The sequence below is a fragment of the Pongo pygmaeus genome, chromosome 20, assembly GCF_028885625.2.
Source record: "Pongo pygmaeus isolate AG05252 chromosome 20, NHGRI_mPonPyg2-v2.0_pri, whole genome shotgun sequence".
Taxonomy (NCBI): domain Eukaryota; kingdom Metazoa; phylum Chordata; class Mammalia; order Primates; family Hominidae; genus Pongo; species Pongo pygmaeus.
Window position 1 is genome coordinate 4370340 of NC_072393.2, and position 12719 is coordinate 4383058.

The window sequence follows — 12719 nt, forward strand, 5'->3', positions numbered from 1 at the left end:
AGCAGGGTCCTCACAATCCTATAAGATCTTGTAAGATCGGTACCATTATGGGCCCCATTTTCCAAGTGCAGAGAGTGAAGCCCAGGACTATCAAGTGACTCGGCCCCATGGTATTCAGTACATTTTTCTTGAATGAATGAATATGTCTGGGTGGCGTTTTGGGGCCCTGGCATATAGTAGGTACTCAGTTAAGTTTTTAACTAAGTGAAGAAATAACTATTTTGTGCATTTTGTGGCTGTTTATACTAAGAGCTCTCCCAGAGCCTGCCCCTTCCTCTAAGCCCCGCCTCCTCGAGCTGGCAATCGCCCGTCCCTGTTTTATGTTGTATCGCTCTTCTTTGGATAGCCAATGGCCGACATTCCCGCTGAAGCCCCGCCTCTTGTGATGGCCAATGCCTGCTCTCTACCTTGAGGCGCTTCTCTTGTGGTATCCAATGGCTTGCATCTCTACTTTAAGCCCCTCCTCCTGAGCGGGAGGGGCTGTCAATGACCCGCCCCTTGCGTTGACTGATTGGCCTTCTTTTCTGCGGTATCCTATGTTCTGCCCTCCTTATATCCCCTTCTCTTGTGGAGGTCTATGTCCCGCCTCTTTCCCTTAAGCTCCACCCCTTCACTCTCTTAGCGCCTCTGTTCGTCTCCTCCCACCTTTCCCTTTCACCTCCCATAACCTCCCATTAGAGTCTCTGGGTTACGCCCCTTGGGTCTGTCCGTTATCCAATCCCGTTAACCGCTGTGCTCCAACCTCTGTTCTTATTGGTTGCCTGGCTTCTCTGTCCCCTGCACGTGGTCCTGAACGACGGCTTTGCCGGCCCGTGATGGCCGGAGGGCTGAACTTCCGTTGGCGCAACGCCCAATAAGCGCGCGTCGGCAGGGTGCCCAGACAGCCGCCCCCGCCCACTCGGCGTCCCGCTCCCGCCCCCGGCTTCGCCTCCCGCTGCCGCCGCTGCTGCCGCCGCCGCCGCCGCAGCCGCTACCGCCGCTGCAGCCGCTTTCCGCGGTCTGGGCCTCCCGCCGTCAGCATGCCACACGCCTTCAAGCCCGGGGACTTGGTGTTCGCTAAGATGAAGGGCTACCCTCACTGGCCGGCCCGGGTGAGGCCGCGCGGGAGATGGGGCCGGTGGGGGGGGGTGGGGCAGCGGGGGGCCCCGGGCCGGAGGCAGGCGCGCACTGGAGGGCAGGGGGTGTCCTGGGCCTGAAGGAGCTGCGCCCCGGGGGTCTGGGGGTGTCCGAGGCCTGCAGGAGCCGCGCCCCGGGGTCTAGGGATCCTGGGCCTCAGGGAGCCCCGCCCTCGGGGCCTGGGGGTCCTGGGCTGCAGGGAGCCGCGTTCTTGTGGTCTAGGGGTGTTCGGATCCTGCAGGACCCGCGGCCTGGGCCTGCAGGAGCCCCTCCCGGGGTCTGGGGTTCCTGGGCCTCAGGGAGCTGCGTCCTGGGGTTCTGGAGGTGTCCAAGCCCTGCAGGAGCTGCGCCCCGGGGTCTGGGGGCCCTGGGCCTCAGGGGGCCGCACCTAGGGGTTCTGAGGGTGTCTGGGGCCTGAGAGACTCTCTCCCTTGGGGTATGGGGGTCTTGGGGCTCAGAGAGTCGCTCCCTGGGAGTCTGGGGGTGTCCTGGGCCCGAGGGAGTCGCACCTTGGGGGTTTGGGGGTGTTTGGGGCCTGAAGGAGCCGCGCGCCGACGGTATGGGGGTCCCGGGTCCGAGGAAGCGGTGCCCTGGGGGTCTGGGGCCTGATAAATTCTCACCCTGGGGGAATGGGGGTCCTGGACCTGAGGGAGCTGCGCCGTGGGGGCCTGGGGGGTGTCCTGGGCCCGAGGGAGCCGCGTCTCGGAGGTTTGGGGGTGTCCAGGGCCTGAAGGAGCTGCGGCGCCAATGGTCTGGGGGTCCTGGGCCTGAGGAAGCTGCGCCCTGGGGGTCTACGGTTGTCTAGGGCCTGAGAAACTCGTCCTGGGGGTCTGGGGCTTCTGTGCCTGAGGGAGCTGCACCCTGGGGATCTGGGGGTGCCCTGGCCCAGAGGGAGCCAAGCCTTGTGTGTCTGGGGGTGTCCAGGGTGCCTCAGGGAGCCGTGCGCAGGATGTCTGGGAGGGTCTGGGACCTGAAGGACCCTCGCCTGAGGGCCTGGGGATCCCAGGCCTGAGGGCTCAAGGTTCAAGTTTGAGCAGAGCTGCAGAACTTGAGATTTGGGGTCAGATATGATGGGGACTGAATTATTCCCTTGTGGGTCCTGGAGAAGTCCAGTTTTGAGGGGCTGGGGGGCCGAGGGCCATGTGCCAGGGTCCAGGGTTGGAGGAGGCAGTCACGGGGGAAGGTTGAGGGTCAAGGCTAAGGGAAGCTGGGGCCTCTGAGTGGGGGGCTGGGGGTGGGGGAATGGGGCTGGGGGCTCTGTTCACGGGGTCACTGGGACTCGGGGAACTGGACCTTAGAATGAAGTCGGCATCGGGACTGTTGGGGGACCCTGGGGATTGGTCCCCTGTGGGAAGGAGGATGTAGAAGCTGGTTTTGGAGGGACTTGAGGGTGGGGTGGTCCAACCCCAATGCTTGAAACGGAGACAGGCCCGGGCCCAGGGAGTGGGAGCGCATCTGAGGGAAGGGGGCTGGCCGAGGGGACCTTGGATGCCCCTTTGGTGGAAGCTGGGGTCCCGAGGACCTGGATAGTCCCAGGTGTCCTGGCCTGAAGGATGTTCCACACCTTGGAGTCCCAGGTGTGGAGGGGGGTGAGTTCCAGGCCGTGAGAGGGACAGGCCAGCGGGAAGCAGGGACCCCAGGCTATTGTCATCCCCAGGTCTTAGGGCTGAGTCTCCCAGGGCTGAGGTTGGTGGAATTGGCCGGGCAGGACTGAGGAATTTGGCATTGGGGGTGGAAGCCTGGGGCAGCAGGGAGGGGCTGTGGAGGGGGAGACCAAACGGTGCTCTGGACCAGAACCAGCCCAGGTCCGAAGCTGGCAATGCCGCTGGGATGGGTGGGCCTCGGAGGACCGTGGGCGGGTCTTGGGTGAGGCCGGAGAGAAGCGGGGCTGTGAGGCATGCCGGGCTGGTCCTCGGGTGGACTGAGTTTGGGATGCTTCTGGCGGGAGAGGGATGCTGGGCCCGGCGGCCCATGGCCGAGCCCAGGGGCCAGGGACTCTGATAAAGTAGCTCCGAGGAGACCCAAGCGAGAAGGAAGCTGGGTGAGTGGGGCAGGGAAGATCAGGAGCCCCCTAGAAGCTGGAGACGTGGATGGGGAAGGAATGCACTGGGAGCGGAGAAGCCACTCCAGCCTGCTGTGCTCGCGCTGACTTTCTTGGGGGAGACCAGAGCAATGCAACTTTACAGGCACTTCCCTCCCTTTCCCAGCTCTCTTCTTCCCAGAGCACTCGCTTTTCTCTCCCCCGTCCCCGCTTCTCCAGCCTGCTCTCCTAGCCCCAAACGTTTCCAAGCACCTGATTGGAAGTGAAGGGGCTGTTAGCCTCCTGTGGGGAGGTGACTGACAGCTGCCGGAGCCCATGGGCCTGCAGGGAGAGGGTGGGACTTCCTGGATGCTCAGGGCCGTTTCTTGTAGCCCACCCCCCACCCTCTGCATCCTTGGAGCTGCCAGCTGCAGCCTCTGGGGGACCGCCCTGTGAGCCCCTCTTTGCGGGAGGGGTCCCCAGGGAAGGTCCTGGGAGTCCATAGACGCTGAGCTTGGCCCCACCCCCTGGTTGCTTCAGAGGGCCGGATCTGGCTTTGCTCAGGTAGAGCACCTGCCCTGGAGCCAGCTCTGTCCCTGGGGCCAGCTCTGTCCCTGGGGTAGGGGGAGATCTCTCTGGGTGGGGCACAGCTTTGCAGTGGAGGGTACACAGAAGAATGCAGCTTCCTATCGGGAAGGGGCTGCTGCTTCCTGAGTTGAAGGCTCCCCTCTTCCCAGTGTGATTTGCCCCAAGTAACTTGGCTGATTTCTCGGTGATTTCCTGGGTCGGTGGGTAAAGCCACCCCCTCACTGGCCTCTCACTGCAGATTGATGACATCGCGGATGGCGCCGTGAAGCCCCCACCCAACAAGTACCCCATCTTTTTCTTTGGCACACACGAAACGTAAGTGTCCCCTGCTGGGGCTTGGTTTTCTCCTCTGGTGCCTCCCGGGGTGGCCTCACTCACCTGGGACTGGCTCCCGTTTCCCTTCTCCAGAGCCTTCCTGGGACCCAAGGACCTGTTCCCCTACGACAAATGTAAAGACAAGTACGGGAAGCCCAACAAGAGGAAAGGTTTCAATGAAGGGCTGTGGGAGATCCAGAACAACCCCCACGCCAGCTACAGTGCCCCTCCGGTGAGTACCCGGGGTGGAGAGCCAGCGTGAAGGGTGCTTCTGAGGCAAGAAGGGGCCTCCAGTTAGGGTCTCTCACCTGGGCACTGTGGACACATGGGGCTCGATCGTTCCCTGTGGTGGGGCATTCTGGGCCCTGCAGGTGCTGAGCAGTGTCCCTGGCCTCCACCTACTCCATGCCAAGGCCACCCCCACCCCATTCATGGTGATGACAGATGTCCCCAGACATTGCCCAGTGTCCCCTGGGTGGAGGGGAATGGGACAGAATCAGCTCTGGCGAGAACCCCTGCTGTAGAATCAGTCCAAGTTTCTTTTTTTTTTTTGAGACAGAGTCTCGCTCTGTTGTCCAGGCTGGAGTGCAGTGGCGCGATCTTGGCTCACTGCAAGCTCCGCCTCCTGGATTCTCGCCATTCTCCTGCCTCAGCCTCCCGAGTAGCTGGGACTACAGGTGCCCGCCACCACATGCAGCTAAGTTTTTTGTATTTTTAGTAGAGATAGGGTTTCACTGTGTCAGCCAGGATGGTCTCGATCTCCTGACCTCGTGATCTGCCCTCCTCGGCCTCCTAAAGTGCTGGGATTACAGGCGTGAGCCACTGTGCCCAGCATTTTTTTTTTTTTTTTTTTTTTTTGAGTCTTGCTCTGTTGCCCAGGCTGGAGTGCAGTGGTGTGATCTCGGCTCACTGCAACCTCTGCCTCTGTGTCCAACTGATTCTCCTGCCTCAGACTCCCGAGTAGCTGGGATTACAGGTGCCCACCACCATACCCAGCTAATTTTTGTATTTTTGGTAGAGACAGGGTTTCACCATATTGTCCAGGCTGGTCTCGAACTCCTGAACTCAGATGATCCACCCGCCTCGGCCTCCCAAAGTGTTGGGATTGCAGGGGTGAGCCACTGCGCCTGTCCAGCCCGAATTTCTAACAGAGTGTTCTCATAGCTCTCATAAAACCTTTTATTTTCTTAGGAAAAGATTTTTTTCTTTTGAGAACAGCCCCCTCTTTCATTGTTACTGCCAGATTTTAGAGGAGTGAAAAGGCCGTAGTGTGTAGACGTGAGCGTTCTCAGTCAGGTGGAAAAAAACACCAAGAATCAGATGACATCTCATTGGCAAATGAGTGTCTGGAAATAGTCAGGGAAAGGAAGGAATTTAGAAAAGTGGAAGGCAAATGGCTAAAAGGCCCGTGGGAGGATGGGAGAAAGGTGCCTTACTCTGAGTATTTTGGGGTGAGGTGGGGAGTTGGGGAACTGGGCTGGGGTTCTTTCCTCTGCTTTAACCACACTGCTTTTGAGGTTTCTGTGAGAGGCTGGGGGCCGGGGGGCTAGTAGCCCAGGCTTAGCAGGGGCGGTCACAAAGTTGGCGTGGGGCCCAGGGAACTGACCACAAGCTAGGGAAAGCTTGGCCATTAGGGAAGAAAAGGACATCCGAGGTGGTCTGAGCGGAGCAAGGCAGGAGGGGCCCAGCCTTTGGCTTTTGCGAGTGGAGGATGGAGTCTCTTCGTGGTTCCTGGTCCTGCTTGAGAACCTGGGGTCTTGAGGCGGCCTGTCTGTGCCTCTCCTTCGTCTTGGCCTGGGCTGGGTGGTGCTCGCGAGCATTTGCTCCAGGATCCGCAGACGTTTCGGTGGTGACACCTGCCACGCACACGTGCCACGCTGGGGACCAGGAACAGGGATGAGTCAGGCATAGTCCTTGCCTTCTGGGAGCTCATGGTCCAGAATTGAGGATTCACTCAACAGATGTCCCTTGAGCGCCGAGGATCTGGCAGCCCCTTCTCAGGGGGCCGGGGCCCACTGATGTTGCATGCTGAGGGTATTTTACTTTAACACCCACGGTGTGTCTAGGAGACAGGTTTCCCTGGTTTCATACTTGCCATCTTTTCCCCAGGCTGTGCCTGTCCCCAGCCTGGAAGGATAGGTCGGAAATCTTTCAAGGTAGCTGTTTCAGGAGATCTTTTTCTGGCCCCAGGTCAAGTTCTCTTTGGTTCCGTCCTGAGCTCATTACCTCCTGGTGAATCATCACACCATTTAATATTTATTGGACACCTACAGCTTGCTAAGCACTGTGTGGAGGCCTGTCTTCAAGGAAAGGAAATTAAACAAGCCCTGTACAGATCCCCCAAGATGAGAAGTAGCTTTAGTTGAGGCTACTGCTGCTCTTAGCTTCTCTGGCCCATCTATGCTTCTAGATGGAACGTGTGTTTAAGATGCAGATTCCTGGCTGGGCACTGTGGCTCACGCCTGTAATCCCAGCACTTGGGAGGCTGTGGCTGGTGGATCACGAAGTCAGGAGTTCAAGACCAGCTTGACCAAGATGGTGAAACCCAGTTTCTACTAAAAATACAAAAATTAGCCGGGCGTGGTGGCAGGCGCCTATAATCCCAGCTACTCGGGAGGCTGAGGCAGGAGAATTGCTTCAATGCGGGAGGGAGAAGTTGCAGTGAGCCAAGATTGTGCCACTGCACTCCAGCCTGGGCAACAGAGCGAGACTCCGTCTCAAAAAAAAAAAAAAAAAAGATGCAGATTCCTGGGCCATTTTCCTAGAGGTGTAGATTTAATTGTGTAAGATGGGAGCCCTGAAGTTTTTCTTGCCGAGTTTTGTCCTGGATGCTGCTTTTTTTTCTTTTCAGACGGAGTCTCGCTCTGTCGCCCAGGCTGGAGTGCAGTGGTGTGGTCTTGGCTCACTGCAACCTCCACCTCCCGGGTTCAAGCGATTCTCCTGCCTCAGCCTCCCGAGTAGCTGAGATTATGGGCGCCCACTACCATGCCTGGCTAATTTTGTATTTTCAGTAGAGACGAAGTTTCACCATGTTGATCAGGCTGGTCTTGAACTCCCTGACCTCAGGTAATCCGCCCGCCTTGGCCTCCAAAGTGCTGGGATTACAGGTGTGAGCCACCACACCCAGTCCAGGCTCATTCTTTTAACAGCCTTAGTGCAACTAGTAATGCCACCAAGAGCAGACAGGAAGGCCTGGGTCCCATCCCCTCGCCAAGCCAGTAGGTGAAACGTGGCAGCTTGGCCTGGTTCCACTTGTATCGCCTTTTGGTCCTCACAGTAATCCTCAGAGTGGCTCAGGTGGGTAGTTTGTTTGGTTTTTTTTTTCAGACAGTGTCTCACTCTGTCGCCCAGGCTGGAGTGCAGTGGTGCAACCTCGGCTCACTGCAACCTCTGCCTCCTGGGTTTAAGCGATTCTTCTGCCTCAGCCTCCCGAGTAGCTGGGACTACAGGCGTGCGCCACCACGCCTGGCTAATTTTTTGTATTTTTAGTAGAGATAGGTTTCACCATATTGACCAGGCTGGTCTCGAACTCCTGACCTCATGATCTGCCCGCCTCAGCCTCCCAAAGTGCTGGGATTACAGGCGTGAGCCACCGTGCCCAACAGCGGGAAGTATTTTTTCCATTGAGTAGATGAGCAGAATGAGACTCAAGGGGTTGCTCAGATGGGCCAGGCATGGTGGCTCACGCCTGTAACCTCAGCACTGTGGGAGGCCAAGAGGGGCAGATCACTTCAGGTCAGGAGATCCAGACCAGCCTGTTCAACCTGGCAAAACCCTATTCTACTAAAACTGCAAAAATTAGCCAAGCTCACGCCTGAAATTCCAGCACTTTGGGAGACTGAGGAGGGGTCACCTGAGGTCAGGATGTCAAGACCAGACTGGCCAACAAAATGAAACCCCGTCTCTACAAAAATACAAAAATTAGGCCGGGTGCGGTGGCTCATGCCTGTAATCCCAGCACTTTGGGAGGCCGAGGCGGGCGGATCACGAGGTCAGGTGATCGAGACCATCTTGGCTAACATGGTGAAACCCTGTCTCTGCTAAAAAAAAAAAAAATACAAAATGTTAGCCGGGCGTGGCACCTGTAGTCCCAGCTACTCTGGAGGCTGAAGCAGGAGAATAGCATGAATCCGGAAGGTGGAGTATGCAGTGAGCTGAGCTCCGGCCACTGCACTCCAGCCTGGGTGACACAGTGAGATTCCATCTAAAAAAAAAAGAAAGAAACCCCGCCTCTACCCAAACTACAAAAATTAGCCAGGCTACGCCTGTAATTGTAATCCCAGCACTTTGGGAGACCAAGGAGGGTGGGTCACCTGAGGTCAGGAGGTCAGACCAGCGTGCCAACACAGTGAAACCCCGCCTCTACGAAAATATAAAAATTACCCAGATGTGGTGGTGGGCACCTGTAATCCCAGCTACTCTAGATGCTGAGGCCGGGGAATCTCTTGAACCCGGGAGGCGGAAGTTGCAGTGAGCTGAGATTGTGCCACTGTACTCCAGCCTGGGCGACAGAATGAGACTCTGTCTAAAAAAAAAAAAAAAGTTTGCTTAGATGCCCAGAGGGACCCAGCTGGTGTCTGAGGCCTTGTAGACCTAGGCCACGGTTTCTCAGCATCAGTACCTCATAACAGAGTATAGCAGTGACAGTTGGGGCCAGGTCATTCTCTGGCATAGGGTCTGTCCTGGGCATTGCAGGGTGTTGAGCAGCATCCCTGGCCCCTGCTCACTCCATGCCAGGAGCGCCCACTGGTAATCTTGATGACCAAAATGCCTCTAGACATTTGACCTAGAAGGATCCCACCTAATACATCCTTGTTGCTTGGTAGATGAAGAGGTAGAGAGACCTGCCCAGGGTTCTCAAGCTTGTGAGCAACAGAGCTGAGCTGGGGTCAGAAACCAGGGCCCGCAGTTCGCAGGCCCCTCGACTCCCAGATCCCCCGACTCCCTGGTCCCCCAGCTCCCAGGCTGGCATTCTTTTCCTTCTGGCTGGTATAAGCCAGGGGCAGGCCCTGGAGGATGGGGGCCCTGGGGAATAACCTCTTAGAAGTGGGAGTTGCGAGGCGTAGTGGCTCACACCTGTAATCCCAGCACTTTGGGAGGCCGAGGCAGGTGGATCACCTGAGGTCAGGAGTTTGAGATCAGCCTAGCCAACGTGGTGAAACCCCATCTCTACTAAAAATGCAAAAATTAGCTGGGCATGGTGGCGGGTGCCTGTGATCCCAGCTACTCGGGAGGTTGAGGCAGGACCATCACTTGAACCTGAGAGGTGGAGGTTGCAGTGAGCTGAGATTGTGCCATTGTACTCCAGCCTGGGGGATAGAGTGAGACTCCATCTCAAAAAAAAAAAAAAAAAAGAAGTGGGAGCTGCTCACTGCAAGCTCCACCTCCCAAGTTCAACAGCCTGTTGTATCAGCGGGTGGGCCTGGGAGCCAGGCCTGGCTCTGCCCTGTGCTCACTGGAATCTTGACCACTGACATCCCCTCTGTGAGCCTCAGTTTCCTTATTTTTTATTTATTTATTTATTTTTTTAGACTGAGTCTCCCTCTGTTGCCCAGGCTGGAATGCAGTGGCATGATCTCGGCTCATTGCAACCTCCACCTCCCGGGTTCAAGCTATTCTCCTGCCTTGGCCTCCCTAGTAGCTGGGATTACAGGCATCCACCAGCAAACCCGGCTAATTTTTGTCTTTTTTTTTTTTTTTTTTTTTTGAGACGGAGTCTCACTCTGTCACCCAGGCTGGAGTGCAGTGGTGCGGTCTCTGCTCACTACAAGCTCCGCCTCCTGGGTTCACGCTATTCTCCTGCCTCAGCCTCCCGAGTAGCTGGGACTACAGGCGCCCCCCCCCCCCCCCCCCGCCCACCACGCCTGGCTAATTTTTTGTATTTTTAGTAGAGACAGGGTTTCTCCGTGTCAGCCAGGATGGTCTCGATCTCCTGACCTCGTGATCTGCCTGCCTTGGCCTCCCAAAGTGTTGGGATTACAGGCGTGAGCCACTGCGCCTGGCTTTTTTTTTTTTTTTTTTTTTGAGGCAGAGTCTCTGTCACCCAGGCTGGAGTGCAGTGGTGTGATTTCAGCTCACTGCAATCTCTGCCTCCCAGGTTCAAGTGATTCTCATGCCTCAGCCTCCTGAGTAGCTGGGACTACAGGCGCCTGCCACCAGGCCCGGCTAATTTTTGTATTTTTAGTAGAGACAGGGTTTGGCCATCTTGGCCAGGCTGGTCTCGAACTCCTGACTTCAGGTGATCCACCTGCCTCGGCCTCCCAAAGTGCTGGGGTTACAGGCATGAGCCACCACGCCCGGCCTGTTTTATTATTATATTTTTTCCCATTGAGATAACTTCACCATTTTAATCATTTAAGAGTATACTGTGCAGTAGCTTCTAGTACATTCTCAGTGTACCATTCCTGCTAATTCCAGGATATTTTCTTTTTTTTGAGACAGAGTCTTCGCTCTGTTGCCCAGGCTAGAGTGCAGTGGTGCGATCTTGGCTCACTGCAAACTCCGCCTCTGGGGGTCACACCATTCTCCTGCCTCAGCCTCCCGAGTAGCTGGGACTACAGGCACCCGCCACCACGCCTGGCTATTTTTTTCTATTTTTTGGTAGAGACGGGGTTTCACCGTGTTAGCCAGGATAGTCTCCATCTCCTGACCTTATGATCTGCCAGCCTCGGCCTCCCAAAGTGCTGGGATTACAGGTGTGAGCCACTGCGCCCGGCCCAGGATATTTTCAACGCTCCGCAAAGGAATCCTCTACCTGCTAGGTATCCCCCCAGTTCTCTTCTCCCCCCAAGCCTCAGGCAACCATGGATCCACCTTCTGTCTCTCTGGATGGGCCTATCCTGGACATTTCATAGAAATGGAATCACACACTGTGTGGCCTTTTGTGTCTCACTTCTGTCAGCTGAGTGTGGCGTCCTCAAGGTTCATCCATGCTGTGGCCTGGGTCAGAGCCTCGTTTCTTTTCATGGCCAAGTCATATTCTGTCCTATTGTTATACCACATTTGTTTATCAGTTAACGGACATTTGGGTTGTTTTCAGAGAATGCGGCTTTTAAAAATCTCAATTTTGGCCGGGTGCTGTGGCTCACACCTGTAATCTCAGCACTTTGGGAGGCCGAGGTGGGTGGATCACGAGGTCAGGAGATCGAGACCATCCTGGCTAACACGGTGGAACCCCGTCTCAACTAAAAAAATACAAAAAAAATTAGCTGGGCGTGGTGGCTGGCGCCTGTAGTCCCAGCTACTTGGGAGACTGAGGCAGGAGAATGGCATGAAGCCATGCCATTCACTGCAGGTGGAGCTTGCAGTGAGCCGAGATGGCGCCACTGCACTCCAGCCTGGGCGACAGAGCGAGACTCCGTCTCAAAAAAAAAAAAAAAAAATCTCGTGGGGTGCGGTAGCTCACACCTGTAATCCCAGCAGCTTGGGAGACCAAGGTGGGAGGGTTGCTTAAGCCCAGGAGTTTGAGACCAGCCTGGGCAACATGGTGAAACCCCGTGTCTACAAAAAAAGAAAAAAAAAAACAAAAACATTAGCCAGGTGTGTTGGCGCAAACCTGTAGTTTCAGCTACTCAGCAGGCTGAGGTGGGAAGATCACCTGAGCCCAGGAAGTTGAGGCTGCAATGAGCCGTGATTGCACCACTGCACTCCAGCCTGGGTAACAGAGTAAGACCGTGTCTCAAAAAAAAAAAAAAAAAAAAAAGCCACGAAAACTCAATCTCTCTCTGTCTTCTTAAAAAAAAAGCAGTTATTTAGAAAAGAAGTGACCTGAAATCACTCAGTCAGGTGTTCCACACTGGCAAGGCTGGCCTGTGTGCTGCTTGGTGCCTCTGCTGGGAGCTGTGGCAGCACAGCTTGAGCTTGTTGTAACCGCGTGGACTTGTCTGTCTCCTGGGTAGACCATGAGCTCCCCGACAGCAGGGACTGCATTTCAGCTGTTTCTATCCCCAGCGCCCAGCACAGAGCTGGGCACATAGCAGGTGTCCCATGATGTTTGTTGGAGGATCTAGCAGGTGTCCCATGATGTTTGTTGGAGGACCTAGCAGGTGTCCCATGATGTTTGTTGGAGGACCTAGCAGGTGTCCCATGATGTTTGTTGGAGGACCTAGCAGGTGTCCCATGATGTTTGTTGGAGGACCTAGCAGGTGTCCCATGATGTTTGTTGGAGGACCTAGCAGGTGTCCCATGATGTTTGTTGGAGGACCTAGCAGGTGTCCCATGATGTTTGTTGGAGGACCTAGCAGGTGTCCCATGATGTTTGTTGGAGGACCTAGCAGGTGTCCCATGATGTTTGTTGGAGGACCTAGCAGGTGTCCCATGATGTTTGTTGGAGGACCTAGCAGGTGTCCCATGATGTTTGTTGGAGGATCTAGCAGGTGTCCCATGATGTTTGTTGGAGGACCTAGCAGGTGTCCCATGATGATCACTGAATGAATAATGAGGCTGAAGCAGGAGAATTGCTTGAACCTGGGAGGCAGAGGTTGCAGTGGGCTGAGATCGTGCCATTGCACTCCAGCCTGGGCAACAAGAGCGAAATTCCGTCTCAAAAAAAAAAAAAAAGAAAAAATCGCAATCTCTGCTGAGCACGGTGGCTCATTCCTGTAATCCCAGCACTTTGGGAGGCTGAGGCGGGCGGATGATGAGGTCCAGAGATTGAGATCATCCTGGTCAACATGGTGAA

The 12719-nt window shown here is 55.9% G+C and overlaps 1 protein-coding gene across 4 annotated transcripts in view; it reads left to right on the forward strand.

The window, feature by feature from the left end:
* The first annotated feature begins 798 nt into the window (after window positions 1-798).
* The window catches only part of HDGFL2 (HDGF like 2), a 30360-nt gene continuing 18439 nt past the window's right edge, over window positions 799-12719 (forward strand). For 2 of the 4 annotated variants that reach the window (XM_054466112.2, XM_054466114.2), the window contains exons 1-3: window positions 799-1091; window positions 3963-4039; window positions 4133-4271. In XM_054466112.2, the coding sequence (XP_054322087.1) occupies window positions 1020-1091; window positions 3963-4039; window positions 4133-4271 (288 nt within the window). In that variant the 5' untranslated portion in view covers window positions 799-1019. The remainder of the gene's footprint in view (window positions 1092-3962; window positions 4040-4132; window positions 4272-12719) is intronic. The other 2 variants (XM_054466115.2, XM_063657380.1) reach the window with 1 other exon arrangement.